The following is a 17,113-nucleotide window of genomic DNA, read 5'->3' on the forward strand; positions in this document are numbered from 1 at the left end:
GAGAAAAGTCAGTTTTAAAATGTTCTTCATTTCATTATATATCATGTTCCCAGACTTGAGGTTATATTATGAATCCGCAGCCTTCTGCTGGTTGAAAGATTGGATCTTACTGGAAAACACTGATGTCCTAGATCTGGAAGGGTTTGACAACGCCTTTGGGTGGCATGCATATTTGTGGTATGACAAGGTCAAAGCGCACAAACTGTTTAAAAACCACATTGTCAGGAGAGCAATTTTAATGGTCTGGACAAAATATAAAGACTTATTGGAGAGTAAGACTCCGAGGTGGCTCTCACCGGTGGAGGCCAAGGCACGTAAGAGACCTACTATGGAAGCCAATTGGCCTAAATATGAGGAAATTATTGAAAAGATTGGAGACAATTGGAGGTTGCAGAGCTTGGAAAAACTAAAAAACAAGGTGCGAGATTGGTTGCATTATGCACAAATTCAAGAGGTCTTTAAAGTAGACAAGAAGGTTGGATTCCAGGTGGAAAAATCGAAACTAGAGACAGAATTGTTAGAACCAAAAAGTAAACTACTTTCGAGAATGTATAACCTGCTGCTTAAATGGAATACTCAGGATGAGACAGTCAAATCCGCCATGATAAAGTGGGCGCAGGATTTGGGGCATAACATTATGTTTGAAGACTGGGAAAGGTTATGGAACACCGGAATGAAATTTACGGCATGTAGTGCCTTGAAGGAAAACATTATGAAAATGATATACCGGTGGTACATGACCCCAGTCAAGCTTGCTAAGATATATCACCTGTCTGATAATAAATGCTGGAAATGTAAAGAGGCGGAAGGGACATTTTTTCACCTCTGGTGGACCTGCCCGAAAGTGAAGGCCTTTTGGGAAATGATTCATAATGAACTAAAAAAGGTACTTAGATTTACCTTACCTAAGAAACCAGAGGCCTTCCTCCTGGGCATGGTGGACCAGAGAGTGCTTAAGAAGGACAGAACCTTTTTTATGTATGCTACTACAGCAGCAAGGATCCTGATTGCAAAACATTGGAAGACACAAGATTTACCCACACTGGAGGAATGGCACACGCAGTTGATGGACTACATGGAACTGGCCGAAATGACTGGCAGAATCCGAGACTTGGGAGAAGAAACATTCGAGGAGGATTGGAGAAAATTTAAAGACTATTTGGAAAAACATTATAAGTTGTATGAATGTTAAAAAACGCACCTTTTAGGAAATTCTAGCTTCAGTAATGTTAAATTAAAGAAATGGAAATTAAGGTACAAGGAGTCAGAGATAGAATAATGAAACAACTTTATTGTGTTAAAATGAAAACGTACATGATTTGGGCCATAATATATTTGAAATTGGGTAACATGATAAAAAGGAAGATACAATAAGTATTGAAACAAGTTAACAAATTGCAGACGTTATGCATCACAGAGAATGCAGGGTTGGGAGGACGTGGGGAAGTCCAACAGATTTGGAAAAAAGAGTAAGAAAAATTTGTAACTTTCCTTTTCTACTTTTATAATATGCTCTTTATTCTTTTTTCTGTATTTCATAAAACTAATAAAAAATATTATTAAAATATATATATATATATATATCATGTTCCCAAAGGCCCACTGGCGGAGGAAGGGGGTGCGGTGGGTGCAGTCTGTGCGCTCTTTAAAGGGAGCATGGCTCTTGGGGGAGCCTTAGCCGCACGCAGCCTCTCCTGGGCAGGGGATGAAGGCTCCCTTTGCCAGGGAGAGGCTGTGCGCGGCTATCCCATAAGCCAGGACAGCAAACAGGATCGCTGCGCAGCGAATTTCCCCCCTTGTTTTCATCTTCCAAAAACTAGGTGCGTCTTATGGTCTGGTGCGTCTTATAGAGCGAAAAATACGGTATGCAGTGGTACCTCAGGTTACATACGCTTCAGGTTACATATGCTTCAGGTTACAGACTCCGCTAACCCAGAAATAGTGCTTCAGGTTAAGAACTTTGCTTCAGGATGAGAACAGAAATCGCATGGCGGCAGCAGGAGGCCCCCATTAGCTAAAGTGGTGCTTCAGGTTAAGAACAGTTTCAGGTTAAGAATGGATCTCCAGAACGAATTAAGTACTTAACCCGAGGTACCACTGTATATCAACAGCATCACAGACATGAAGGCTGAGCAGAGTTGTGTAAAGAGGAAAAGGCACCCAGGACACAAATGGATAACAGATACCATTAAACTTGAGCGAGTAGTAAATGAATATAATTTCCAACCACAAACAACTTTGCAAGTGGCTAAATTCCTTTTCCTGGCACTCAAGTGTCGGAAATGTATAACTGAATGCTTTGATATGGGTTATCTGTGAGAGGTCTAGTACTGTGGCCCTACCTTATTTATGTACCCCTATGATGTTTTAGTTTATAATTCTGTATTGTGTAATGTTTTATTTCTGACTATCGGTCGAATAAAGGAAATTGATTGAATTTCCAACCACAGCAGGGATAGTTATCAAATAACATAGGTTCTCTTATATTAGAATATACAGTCCTTAACAACATGGGACCAGTTTACTTATGATTTCGTCTTATTTGCCCACTCGGCTGCTTCAGTCGGTGGAATTGGCACAACTACAGTTGCCATATAAATACCCATTCCGCATTTGTAAGAACTCGGTCGCTGAGTACGGCAGCACCGAAACCTTGGAACTCCCTAACTGTTAAAATCAAGCAGGCCTCTTCACTGTATTCTTTCCAGCACCTGCTAAAAACATTCTTGTTTTGACAACTCTGTCCAGATTCTTAGAAAGCTGAAGTAATTTTAATCTGTTTTAGAATTGCAACTTTCGCATGTTCTAAAGTACAGCTGCAATTTTCACTTGATTTTCTTCTTTTATCTTTTCATATGTGGTTGTGTGGGTGGGTGTTTTTGCAATCAAGCAGCGTATAATTTTTTTTTTTTACAAAATAGCAAAATTAAATAAATGGATACAGCTAACCATTTCAGGGAGTATCGCATGGGGGCTTAATATATCCACAGGTCACTGATATACCGCAGATAGGTTATTAGAGGTTCAGAAATACCCCACCCCTCCATGAATTAAACTCTAGGATGCTGTTGTGAACAAATAGCTGAATTATAATAATTATTTATTTCTTGTACCCCGCCCATCTGACTGTGTTACCACAGTACTTTTTATTTTTCAATAAAGAATATGAAATAATAATAAAAAGGAACACACCAAAACATCCGACATAAGAAGCTTCCTGAAACAGGGCTGCCTTTGGATGTCTGCAAAAAGTCATATGATTATCTCCTGATGGGAGGGTGTTCCACAGGGCAGGTGCCACTACTGAGAAGGCCCTCTGTCTGATTCCCTGTAACCTCACTTCTCGTAATGAGGGGACTTGCCAGAAAACCCTTGGTGCTGTACCTCATTGTCTGGGCTGAATGATAGGGGTGGAGACGCTCCAACAGGCCGCTAGTTGTAGTGGGTTGTAAAGTTCAGCTCCACCCTCAATAAAATAACAGTGAAGAATGTTATTTCCAACTGGATATTAAAACAGAATACTGTAACAGATGGGACACGGGTGGCGTTGTGGGTTAAACCACTGAGCCTCTTTGGCTTGCTGATCAGAAGGTCGGCGGTTCGAACCCCCGCAACGGGGTGAGCTTCCATTGCTCGGTCCCTGCTCTTGGCAACCTAGCAGTTCGAAAGCACGAAGTGCAAGTAGATAAATAGGTACTACTCTGGCGGAAAGGTAAACAGCATTTCCGTGCGCTGCTCTGGTTTGCCAGAAGCAGGTTAGTCATGCTAGCCACATGACCCGGAAGCTATACGCTGGCTCCCTCGGCCTACAGAACGAGATGAGCGCAGCAACCCCAGAGTCGTCCTCAACTGAACTCAATGGTCAGGGGTCCCTTTACCTTTACTGTAACAGAAACCATGTCAAGATGTTGTTGTTGTTTAGTCGTTTAGTCATGTCCGACTCTTTGTGACCCCATGGACCAGAGCACGCCAGGCACTCCTGTCTTCCACTGCCTCCCACAGTTTGGTCAAACTCATGCTGGTAGCTTCGAGAACACTGTCCAACCATCTCCTCCTCTGTCGTCCCCTTCTCCTTGTGCCCTCCATCTTTCCGAACATCAGGGTCTTTTCCAGGGAGCCTTCTCTTCTCATGAGGCTGCCAAAGTACTGGAGCCTCAGCTTCAGGATCTGTCCTTCCAGTGAGCACTCAGGGCTGATTTCCTTCAGAATGGATAGGTTTGATCTTCTTGCAGTCCACGGGACTCTCAAGAGTCTCCTCCAGCACCATAATTCAAAAGCATCAATTCTTCAGCGATCAGCCTTCTTTATGGTCCAGCTCTCACTTCCATACATCACTACTGGGAAAACCAGAGCTTGAACTGTACAGACCTTTATTGGCAAGGTGAAATCTCTCGTGTCAAGATACACAAGTTGAAATCTAACATTTTCTCTGTAGGTTTGCTTCTGGAAGTATGCATTTGGGACTCTAAACCTCTAAAAATAGAATTTAGGCCATTCCCTGGGTGGTTAAAGAAACCTTTCCTCTGTAGAAAAATCCATTTAAATTAGTTACAGTGGTCCGGGGAACCCCTGTTAGGATTTCGACGCTCCCCATTCCCCCAAGGGACTGCAGGGTTGTGACGATTTCTACTTGGCTCATGCTCAGTAACCATTAATACACCAGGATGTCTTTCATTCTCCCCCCCTCCTCATGTTCCAGGGCAGGAGATGACCTTGCCTTTGGTGGAGGGCGGTGGGATTGGGGGCTGTTTTCTAGGCCATCCGGCCAAACTGTAGCCACCCCTCTGACTCAGAGAGGGTGAAAATGACAACAGGAACCAGAAACAGAATCAATTCCGTGTAGTTTTCGCTGCTTTAGCTGATAATAAACCCCACAAGCCCCTAAAAGCCCCTGAGGCTTAATCTGCTGGTTGATTGCAAACGAGCCACACATCTGTCACACTGCAGCCAGAGCCTGTCTGGTTTCTCAGATGATGCTAGCACTAACACATCTCTGATTTATTTCTCTGCTGTCACACCCCGGCTGTTTATTATCGGCTCTGTTGCCCCATTGCAGCAGTCCTGCGCATCTCCTGCTCATTTTAAGGAAGCTGGTATGCGAGAACTTCCTAGCTGTTTCGTAGGGCGTGTGACTGGTTGGGTTTTTCTGCCTTTCACACCAACTGCCCTCCATTCCTCTCTCCCTGTTCCTGCAGGTGACCAGGCAAGCTCAGTGGCTATTTTCTCAGTGAGACGATGAGCTTCAAAATGTCAAATCCTTCATTCTGCAGCATTAAAAGTCCTTGTGATCCAGATACCAGACCTGACATCAGGATGGGATCCAGCGGTTCACGTACCACTTTCATCTGGCTCAAATTAAACCCTGACCTCACTTCCTCTCATCCCAGAAGCAGTCTGCTTCCCCTTCCTTTGGGACATTCTCTCCTGAAAGGATTTGAGGTGGATTAAATATATATATCACCATATCAAATTTTAACTCATAGTCATGGCAATTATACAGGCACAAGACTCCCTATACAGGTAAACCGAGCTGGTCAAAGCTGCATTCCACAGCCAGGATATTATTATTATTATTATTATTATTATTATTATTATATAATAACAATACTATAAATACTACTACTACTACTAATAATAATCTTAATAATAATAATAATCTTAATAACCCCCCATGGATTTGTACAAACTCTGATATTTGGCATGGGTTAGCTACATGTTAAGCAATACACTCCTGACAAAATTTCCTGTGAGAGTGTCTGGAGGCGGTTGGAGGATGGGTGGCAGCTAACAGTTTGAGGTTGAATCCTGACAAGACTGAAGTACTGTTTTGGGGTGACGGGGGCAGGCAGGTATGGGGGACTCCCTGGTCCTGAATGGGGTAACTGTGTCCCTGAAGGACCAGGTGCGCAGCCTGGGAGTCATTTTGGACTCACAGCTGTCCATGGAGGCACAGGTCAATCCTGTGTCCAGGGCGGCTGTCTACCAGCTCCACCTGGTACGCAGGCTGAGACCCTACATGCCTGCGGACTGTCTCGCCAGAGTGGTGCATGCTCTGGTTATCTCCCGCTTGGACTACTGCAATGCGCTCTACGTGGGGCTACCTTTGAAGGTGACCCGGAAACTACAACTAATCCAGAACGCAGCAGCCAGACTGGTGACTGGGAGCGGCCACCGAGACCATATAACATCGGTCTTGAAAGACCTACATTGGCTCCCAGTACGTTTCTGAGCACAATTCAAAGTGTTGGTGCTGACCTTTAAAGCCCTGAACGTCCTCAGTCCAACATACCTGAAGGAGAGTCTCCACCCCCATCGTTCAGCCCAGACACTGAGGTCCAGCTCCAAGGGCCTTCTGGCAGTTCCATCCCTCTGAGAAGTGAGGTTAGAGGGAACCAGGCAGAGGGCCTTCTCGGTGGTGGCACCCGCCCTGTGAAACGCCCTCCCATCAGATGTCAAGGAAATAAACAACTATCTGACTTTTAGAAGACATCTGAAGGCAGCCCTGTTTAGGGAAGTTTTTAATGTCTGATGTTTTATCGTGTTCCTAGCATTCTGTTGTAAGCCGCTCAGAGTGGCTGGAGAAACCCAGCCAGATGGGTTCCAGGCAGATCCAGCAAATGGTTGGGACATCGCAGTTTATAACTCGTTTGTCCATTTCACCTTGGATTTTGCCAAGATACTTTTGGGATTGTTTTTCTTGCCTCTTTAATTGGGCACAGAAGTTCAAGGAAATGTGATCATGTGAGGAGGTGACATGCAGACACTCTGCTTCAAATCTCCCTCCTCCAACACATGGACAGTGACAATAGGGACACAGGAGGGGGTGTAGGCCCCCCTGCGCCCACCCCCAGTTATGGGGTTGTAATAATGTGAAAGTGAATGCCCGAATTGGGGCAATTTGCATTCTAGGAAATGGCTAACATGATAGTAACTGTGTTTGCTGTTGTGGATAACATGTGTACTCTTCAATATACAAATGTGTTTGTTGTTTTTTTTAAAAAAACTTTTTATTGGATTTTCTAAACAAGGGCCATAGGAATAACAAATGGTACAAATAAAGTGGTACCTCAGGTTACAGACGCTCCAGGTTACAGACACTTCAAGTTACAGACTCCGCTAACCCTGAAATAGTACCTCAGGTTAAGAACTTTGATTCAGGATGAGAACAGAAATCGCGCGGCGGCAGTGGGAGGCCCCATTAGCTAAAGTGGTACCTCAGGTTAAGAACAGTTTCAGGCTAAGAATGGACCTCCAGAACGAATTAAGTTCTTAACCTGAGGTACCACTGTAAATAGATCAAGCCTTCTCACGTCATTTGTCCATCACAAAAGTAGCAAAAATAAATTTGCAGTAATGCCTACAGCGTATCACTGTTCATTATTGGTGGTTAATGTATAAGCCAGGGGTTGGCAAGGTTTACCTCGCCAGGGCCGGTTCACTCCAGCGGAGAAACTCCGTGGGCTGGATCGCATGTGTGGCCACAATTTCTGGCGTCTGCGCAGACGTGATTTTCGGCATCTGCGCATACACAGACATGATTTCCGGCACCGCGGAAGCAAGTCCCCAGCCGTGCTGCACCAGTTTAGCGTAGCACATGGGGACTCGCCGAGTAGGCGGCTCATGTCGGGGGTGGCTCATGGGACCCCTGTGGGCCACTTTTTGTCGGGAATTCAAGCCCATATCAGGAGAAACTGGCAACCATCCCAGGCACCCGGCTTGATTCCCTGTTGACCTCCCTGGCTGCATTCCCCAGCAAGCGCAGGCTAGGTCTCGATCGGCGATTCTTCTCAAACGTGAGAAGAACACACCCCCTCTTTCCTGCCCCCCCCCCGGCAGGGGAAAGAGATAGACAGAAACGTATTTACATGCTTTTATTTCTGTCTTTGCAGCGTTACAAAAAACATGACTGCTCTCTTCAAACCCCAGCAGTGTAGTGACAAACACTTCCTGTACTTCCTGGGCAGGAACAAACGGAAGAGCTCATATTACACTCTGAGCTAATTCCGGTGCTTCGCACTGTGAATTGACTGTCCCTCTGTTTCCCACAGGCAGTCCCAACATTCCCATCATGTTTACTTTTCAAGCTAGCACTTTGCAGCAGCATTGCATCCATATTGTAACACTTTTGGCCCATGGGCCTTAGGTTGCTGACCCCTGGTATAAGTTCTTGGTTCATGAATTGGTTTAAATAAAATCTATATCTAAGGGGAAACAGAATAGAACAGAGTTAACAGATAACACTCGGCATTGCGTAGCTAAACTCCTAATCAGGAGCCCTTGTCTTTGTGCTTAAATATGAGTAATAAGTCATTCCCCCCTTATGTTACCAATGAAACAATGTAAAATGCTTGTCTATCGATGAACATGGGAGCGGGGTTCAAAGTGAAGATAATAATTTATGTTTAAATTTAATTTTAGATCAACCAGATTGAGGCAAATGCTGACATGGGGAATTGGTTGTTTCTTGGAATACTGGCATATGTTTTGAAATTACGTCACACCAGGGTAAAGCCATATTTCTTTATCTGTCCACGTGTCAACCATAATTAATATGTTAATCTCTCGAGAAGAGCTCAGTTGTACCAATTGTCCATTGCTGTGCCAAAAAAGGTTATTTCTAGTGTCTGGTCATGTTGTGTCTCGTCGCTTGTAATGAATGGCTTATTAATTCGCTATTATGTAAATCCAGATGGCTGTCTTGAAATATATTCAACAAACTTTTTTATTATTTATTAGATTTTCCACAATGATAACACAAACCACAAAGCAGAATGATACACAAAAACAGAAAGAGAGAGCGAGAGGGAGAAAGGAACAATAAACAGATAAACAATAACAACAAACTTAATTCTTCACAAATCCAACCTTTTAAAAATCTTGGTTGACTTCCTCAAGTCCCTCCCTTCTCAGTTGTAGTTAAAAGTAACAGCTTTCCAATATTATTATTAAACTAAAACAATTTCCAACTATGGTCCATCTTATTTACTTTTCTTAACATTCTAAATCCCATTTATTTAATTATAACTTAGTTTAATCCTAGACCTATTCATTTCTTTCAAGTAATTTCTAATTTTTTATATTAGAAATATATTGAACAAACTTTTAATTCTCCACCACTGCTTGAGGCAGTAGGGTGGGCAGGGCACCCAAAGGGGTGGTGGTGTCTCTGCCGCCTGAGGCAGCGGTCTCACCCTGCCTAATGGCTGGGCCGGCTCTGGTTGTACAGTCCAGCACTGTCTGGAGAGCACCACGTTGGCTACTCTGCCCTAAAGGCTTCTGCGGCAGCGTTCAGTCCTGGGCTAATTTAAGAGGCAGGGTACTGTGAGGCATGTCCAAAATGCTTTCTTTACCCCGCTACATACCATGGCTGTGGGAGGCCCTGCAGCAGCCCAGCTTGGACTACAACTCCCATTAGCCTTGACATGACCATGGTAGCGGAGGCTGCCAGGAGATGCAGTAGAACAACCTGGGGAGAGAGGACGTACAGATTCTCCAGCGCGGATCGCCAGTGATCTTTAGTTCGATGCCACAGAAAGGCCGGTTGCGAAGCGATCGCTGTGGCTGAGCTGAAGCCCCATGCTTTTCTGGCCATTCCTGGCGAAGAAAGACTGCTTCTGTTTGTGTTGGTTAAAAGAATGGATTACACTGGATAACGCAGACATCCTGGACTTAGGTGGTCATGACTTAAAACTCGGCTGGCATGTACGTCTTTGCTATGGGAAGGCAAAAATTTATAAGAGTTTTATGAACCATATTCTTAGGAAGAATCTGTACACTTTGGGAGAAATATAAAAATCTGCTGGAAAGGAAAACAATGTTTTCAGCTGCGCACAATTATTTCCCATATATTCAATAAACGTTTTCCAATCTTCTCTAAACGTATGTTCTTCTTGTTCTCTTATTCTATATGTTAGGTCTGCAAGCTGCACATATTCCATCAATTTAAGTTGCCATTCTTCTTTAGTTGGGACCACTCGTTTTCCATTTTGGGGCTAACAAAACACGGACCACAGTAATGGCATGCATAAATAACCTTTTTTGACACCTGGCAATTTCCGTCTGAATTATCCCCAACAGAAAGGACTCTGAAAGATCTGTCTTTAAGCTCCGGGTTGCCAGCACAGGCAGATTTACAAATTCATATGTGTGTGACAAATTCCAGAGGCGCCACCCTTGTAAGGCTGCAAGAGATTGTAATGGATCGCGTGGAAGTCACTTCATCACCACCAGATGAAACGGAAAACCGTTCACCCTGTCTTCTATTTGGCCAAAACAAAGGTGGCCACCTTGCCTCTGACCCTGTGCAGAGCGCTCTCCCCCCTAAGGGGCGGGAACGATCAGCACGGCGGAGAGAGAGAGAGGCCGCCGGCTGGTCCCGGGCGGAGGCGCGCCGGCGCTCGCTCCCTGCATCGGAGGCGCGCGCAACGGGCTTGCTCCGGCCAGCGGCAGGCGGAGGCGGGCAGGGGCGCACGTGCGGCGGCGATGGCCAGGCGGCTGGGCTCGGGAGCGCACTGAAGCAGCCCGCGCCGCGGCTACAGCATGGGCGGGCGCGCCATACTCTTCGTCCTCTCCATCGCCGCTCTCCTGCAGCCCAGCCACGGAGGCTGGTTCTGGCGTGAGTGTCCCGGGACTTGGCGCGGCGGCGGTGGCGGCACCTGCATTGCGGCAGAAGAAGGAGCAGCCCGGATCGGGCCGGCAGGGGAGAGGGGGAAAAAGGTCACGGGGCGGGGACAAGGCGGACTGCGCTCCCGGGCGCGCGGCGCAGCGCGCAACGTTTGGGGAGAGGGGCTTGCGGGGTTTGCGCGCGGGCTGCGGCGTCTTGGGTGCGGGGAGCAGCTCCCTGGGGACCTCGGGAGCGGGCGGGGTTTGCGCCGCGCGCTTGTAGGAGAGACATCACCACCCCATCCCTCGAAAGCCGCTCGGGAGAGGCTTCTGCGTCGGGGTCGTTTGGCACAGGACGCCTGGGTCCCCTTCCCCGTCTCTTCCCCCATCCCCCCTGCCCCGCCACCCAGGTCAGAGTGTTTATCCCGCGTTAGCAATGAATCCCAACTTGGGGAGCTGCCGGGTGGGGCTGGGGCTGGAGCTTGGTTGGTATCCTGGCCAGCTGTCGAGAAAGCGGCTTTCCATCCAGCACTTCCCGGCTACTAGGTCTCCCGGAGATCCGGAGCACAGGCGCTCATTTGGCGTAACCTCTGCGCCTGTGGATCGGCGCGTGTGGATGCACATTTAGGTCGCTGAGCAAATTAAGGGGGCTGGGGGCTGGTAGCAGTGCCCTTTGCGGTGGCAAAGTTTGTTTTTGTTTTTTGGTAAAGCATTCAAAGTAGTTGCCGCCTTTTCCAAAAGAGGGGCAAGGGATCTGGGGCTCAGAACCAAAGATTTGGGCCTCATCAGCTGCTTCCTGACAGCACCCCATCCCCGCTTCGCTCTTTGGCGAGTGTGTGTCTTGGGCCCTCTCAAAACAGAGGCCCGGGGAATGGTCATTTCTTCCATCTGAGCACACACATACATACACAAACATACACACTTTTTCTTAGGCTGCACAGTTTGTTTGTGGGGATGGCTGAGAGCCTGGAACCTGTTCCATACATTGGTGTTCTGGGAGCGCAGGACAAAGCCAGCCCCCTGCTCCCCCCCCCCATCCACCCCACCATGCAGGGCCTTGCAAAAATAGGTTACAGGTCTGGGTCGTTTCTTCCGCATCTGCTTTTTTTTTGGGGGGGGGTGATGATTCTGCAGACTTCTACACTTATCTATGGCTTCCTTCTTCATTTTTTAACAGGGTTGGGGGGGGGGAGTTGGGGGTTCCTCTCCACCAGAGAGCTCTGCACTAGTGAGTTTGCTGGAAGGTTGCCTGAGGTTGGGCAATGTGATGCCTGTTATTTGTTTTCCTCCCTTGGGCAGGTCAATGGCTTCCTTCATCTGTCCTTGATTCAATGTGCATCTCTTTTCGAACTGGCTCAGGGAACTCGAGTGCATCCCACTTCCTTGCACCCCTGGCCATTTGTTTCTCGAAGCCTTCTTCTGCTGTCTCATAGCTGGCCTGGTGGTGCTGCTGAGGAGAGAGGGCTTCCCCATTTTGCTCTTTAGCAGATAGAGGCAGGCAGGAGCTGAGCCTGCAAGGGCGTGCCAGCCACTCTCTGCAGTGGAAGGGGGGGAAAAAAAATAATAAACCTGGAGGGAGGGAGCCGGTGGATAGCTCTGCTGCTGTTGTTAAACGGTCTTCCAATTTTGCAGCAGTGACAGGCTCAGTGTGCTGCCTGCCTGATCTGCGTGTGCCTTGCCATCTCTGGAAGGAAAACAGGAGCTGCTCACTTTGTCGCTTGGTCTTGGCCGCTGGCGTCCAAGAAAACTGAACTTTAAAGGCATGCAGTTTAATCCGGCTGGGGTTCTGCCCTGGAACCTGTTTTACACGGGAGGTAGTGATAGTGCAGGGGTAGGCAACCTAAGGCCCGTGGGCCGGATGCGGCCCAATCGCCTTATCGATCCGGCCCGCGAATCAGCATTTTTTTTAACATGAGTAGAATGTGTCCTTTTATTTAAAATGCACCTCTGGGTTATTTGTGGGGCCTGCCTGGTGTTTTTACATGAGTAGAATGTGTGCTTTTTATTTAAAATGCATCTCTGGGTTACTTGTGGGGCATAGGAATTCATTCATTCCCCCCCAACTTCAAAATATAGTCCAGCCCACCACATGGTCTGAGGGACGGTGAAAAAGGTTGCTGATCCCGGTGATAGTGTATCATCTGAGCATGTCTGGGGTGCCTTTCCTTCGCTACTGCAGTGCACTTTGTACAGGGCTTCCCTTGATGATGGTGTGGAGACTGCAGCTAGCGCAAAGCGCCATGGCATGAGTTCGAATTCGTTGGGCCACCTGTGGTGCTATGCTGCTAGTTCTGGTTGCTCAGTTCATCACTGAGCCCAATTCAAGGCGCTGGCTTAAAACTGTAAAGCCCTGAAGAGGATGGGACTCTGCTGTCTCAAAGAGTGGTGCTCCCTAAACTGTTCTGCCTGTGAATTGAAATCTGCCGCAGAGGTCCTGTTGGCCATGCCAGCAGTAAACAAAGTCCGGTTGGCCAGAGCCTGGAACAGGGCCTTCTCAGTGGTGGCACCATGGAGTCCTCCCCTGTCCTGAGGCGGTTGTCAGCACTGGCTGGATTTTGGCACTAAGTAAATACGTTTCTATTTCCTCAACCCTATGAGAAATTGCACCTGTCTATAATTTGGAATCTTATCAGTGGAATGAATGGGTATGGCTAATTTGAAATGAGGAATCAGAGAATTGTGTAGATATATTACGGCTGGCATTTGGCAAGTGAACAACTGAGGATGGTGATAATTTGATTTGTCGAAACCCACCCTGAGACCACTGGTGGATTTTATAAATCAATTAAATTAAATAATTAACAACAGCTATTACACATACGTGTGGAGGTAAGCTTACTAGCTGCTGCCCTTCAAGCATTTCTGAGTAGACATGCTTTGGATGCTTACTCAGAAGTAAGGCCCTCTGTGGAACTTAACCCTCTGCTATGTTGAGGACTGCAACTTTAGATGGCTTTAAAAACATAGGAAGTTGCCAAAGGCCTGGAAACGATGCCTTATGAGGAACGGCTAAGGGAGCTGGGCATGTTTAGCCTGGAGAAGAGGAGGTTAAGGGGTGATATGATAGCCATGTTCAAATATATAAAAGGATGTCACATAGAGGAGGGAGAAAGGTTGTTTTCTGCTGCTCCAGAGAAGCGGACACGGAGCAATGGTTCCAAACTACAAGAAAGAAGATTCCACCTAAACATTAGGAAGAACTTCCTGACAGTAAGAGCTGTTCGACAGTGGAATTTGCTGCCAAGGAGTGTGGTGGAGTCTCCTTCTTTGGAGGTCTTTAAGCAGAGGCTTGACAACCATATGTCAGGAGTGCTCTGATGGTGTTTCCTGCTTGGCAGGGGGTTGGACTCAATGGCCCTTGTGGTCTCTTCCAACTCTATGATTCTAGGATTCTATGAGAGTCTCGCCATTAGTCCATCAAGCTCACCATAGGAGCCAACTCCTAGGGGTTGAGGTCCCTTCACCCCGTCCCCCATAAAATATTTGAGGGGGCCACCCACCCACCCCAAGTAGACGGGCATTGCCATTCAAATGGGGGGGGGGATGTGTGCTGCTTTGTGTGACCAGTTATGCAGGGCTTACCTGGCCCCTCCAATGTTTAATTCAAGTTGGCGCCCTGATTATGATGATGATTTCAGTTTATAAGTCACTCTCAGCATAAGGAGCATCCAAGCGACTTACAGATTTTTAAGAGCATTAAGCGTAAAGTAAAAAAGAAAATATGTTGTTGTTGTTTAATCATTTAGTCGTGTCCGACTCTTCGTGACCCCCTGGACCAGAGCACGCCAGGCACTGCCTCCCGCAGTTTGGTCAAACTCATGCTGGTAGCTTCAAGAACACTGTCCAACCATCTCGTCCTCTGTCGTCCCCTTCTCCTTGTGCCCTCCCTCTTTCCCAACATCAGGGTCTTTTCCAGGGAGTCTTCTCTTCTCATGAGGTGGCCAAAGTCTTGGAGCCTCAGCTTCAGGATCTGTCCTTCCAGTGAGCACTCAGGGCTGATTTCCTTAAGAATGGATCGGTTTGATCTTCTTGCAGTCCATGGGACTCTCCAGAGTTTCCTCCAGCACCAGAATTCAAAAGCATCCATTCTTCAGTGATCAGCCTTCTTTATGATCCAGCTCTCACTTCCATATGTACATTGCAATAAAACCCCGCCCCGAGGTTGCCGCACCTTAGACAGGTGCCCCCATCGCAAGACTCCATTCTTCCTATTCTTCCTTCTGCCCTGCAGGGACTTGTGACCATGAACTGGTTGGCCCCCTCTACACCTGGAATCTCGCAGCATCTTCCCGATCCAGCATCTTCCGCGCTGCCACGTTTGCTCGGATTTATGGTGAGTTCATCATGGAGGGACAGACTTCATGCTCTCTCCAGCTCAGTAGCATTAACAGATGCAAGACTAAGCCAGTGGCCTCCTGAGTTTTGTTGACTATCTTCCAGAATTGGCCGGCTGTCCCAAGGCGGTTCACAAGCAATACATGGCAGTGGAATGTGTTGCTTGTAGGTGACAACTGCTATACTGGATCCAGCCACCGGAAAAGCACATGGTCTCTAAATGCTGGATTTGTGCTTGTGGTTGTCACACTAAATCAGGATGGTCCAACCATCGGATGTGGCCCACAAATCCGGTGGTGCTGTGGGTTAAACCACAGAACCTAGGACTTGCCGATCAGAAGGTCGGCAGTTCGAACCACCACTTTATTTCTCGCTGCCACCACCCAGGCCCTACCTGGTACAATACTGAGTCCAGTCAGGTTTAAATTGGAACATAAACTTCTGTTTATTTATTGCAGTTTAACAAGTGTGTGGTTTCATAAACGATATCGGTCAATTACAATCATGGGGTGCCTATCCAGACCTATAACTTCCGCTACCTGCTCTCACTCACTAAAGCACCTCTCAGATATTTACTTGTCTTCCTAGCCCTAAGTGTTCCTGACTCAGCTTATTTCGCTACACTAACTCAACCTACCCACACTCTATCCCAATTCACTCCCACTCCAACCAACCACCCAACTCCCAATGAACTCTTCCCTTCGCCCCTCCCAGAGCTGGTTTTATAGTCCCTCTGACTCCACCCCCTGGGTTCTGATTGGGTAACTTGTTTAACTCTTTCACCTCCAGCACTCTCATATGGTAACGTCACAGTCCCTTCCGTCTCTACAATTCTAGGGTTCCACGAAAGAAACCGTTTCCCGTTTCTTGTCCTCCCCACCCTCTTTCAGGTGCCGGAGGCTGGTCTCCTGACCCACAAGACAAGCAACCGTGGCTGCAGATTGACCTGACCAAGAAATGCCGTATCAACGCCATCGCTACTCAGGGGACCTTCAATTCCTACAACTGGGTGACTCGCTACATTGTGCTCTATGGGGACCACCCCAGCAACTGGAAGCCTTACTTTCAACAAGGGAGCAATTGGGTGAGAGAAGAGTTTCTGACCCTACCTTCCAACAGGGAGGGGGCAGCATTGTGACATCAGGTGATTGGCAGGTGGGCATCTGCCTGCCAAAACTTGGCCTGTAAGGGGTTTGGGGAGATAATAGTTCCCCACGCCTATACAGAAGGGTCATTAGATAATTCCATCTGAAAAGTCCCTCTCATTTATTCTGCTCCAGAACTGCTGTGTTTTCCTACTTGGGCACCACAGGTGGTGAAAACCAGGTTTTTCAACTTCCTCTTGTGGATTTGCAGGGGATCTACACAGTTTTCTTCATAATTTGTGGCTACTGAAAACAACAATCTTTGCTATGTAGAGATTCCCAGACTTATCCTCCAGAATCGCCTGTTGTAGATTCTGTGTCTATATCTTTATATGGTGCAAAAAAGGAACACACTTGTTTTGCTCAGGCACCAGTTCCCACCACCCCTAATATATGTGTTGGTTCAAAATACATATATAGAAAGGAGAATTCCCTGGATGCCAAGATCTAGATCTGTGGCCAGTACTCTTTGGTGAGAACACCCCAGCAGAGATTTAAAGTCATAAAGTAAAGCATGGAAATACAGACTTTAAAATATGCCCTTCCAAATTCCTTCCAAAGTTTCTCACTTCCACTAGCATAGAAAAAGACCATAGGTTTGATAAGTTAAAAAGTGGTTTACTTATCAACTCTCCAAAGGTCAGATTCATGTGCTTCAGAAAGTTGCACAGGCGGTATAGCTTGGCTTAGCTACAAAGTGGTGAAAGTTCCTAAATTATTGGAGTAGGAAGTCAAGAGTGGCTTGTGAGAGCCATGTGGTTGAGTTGGAGCAACCAGCTCAAACCTCTTGACGCAGAGAGCTTTTCAGGTAGACTAAGGTTGAGCAAAGCCCTGATTACATAGTCCTTCCCAAGGTAAGGGGAAGTGGACATAGCTAAGCCTGGCAGGACAGCTTACTCTATGGTATTAACCCCTTCATGCATTAATTAGACTTAAGCATGTTGGTTATATGAGGTTGGTTATCCCACAATATGGCTGTGCTGACTGGGCCCGATGGGGATTGCAGTCCACAACATCTGGAGGCTGCCATA

The 17,113-nt window shown here is 47.0% G+C and overlaps 1 protein-coding gene across 1 annotated transcript in view; it reads left to right on the forward strand.

The window, feature by feature from the left end:
* Positions 1-10,329: 10,329 nt before the first annotated feature.
* The window catches only part of CNTNAP1 (contactin associated protein 1), a 42,419-nt gene continuing 35,635 nt past the window's right edge, over positions 10,330-17,113 (forward strand). The window contains exons 1-3 of the mRNA XM_083709049.1: positions 10,330-10,615; positions 14,834-14,935; positions 15,828-16,021. Of these exons, the coding sequence (XP_083565175.1) occupies positions 10,540-10,615; positions 14,834-14,935; positions 15,828-16,021 (372 nt within the window). The 5' untranslated portion in view covers positions 10,330-10,539. The remainder of the gene's footprint in view (positions 10,616-14,833; positions 14,936-15,827; positions 16,022-17,113) is intronic.

The sequence above is a fragment of the Podarcis gaigeae genome, assembly GCF_964106915.1.
Source record: "Podarcis gaigeae genome assembly, chromosome: 13".
Classification (NCBI taxonomy): Eukaryota; Metazoa; Chordata; class Lepidosauria; order Squamata; family Lacertidae; genus Podarcis; species Podarcis gaigeae.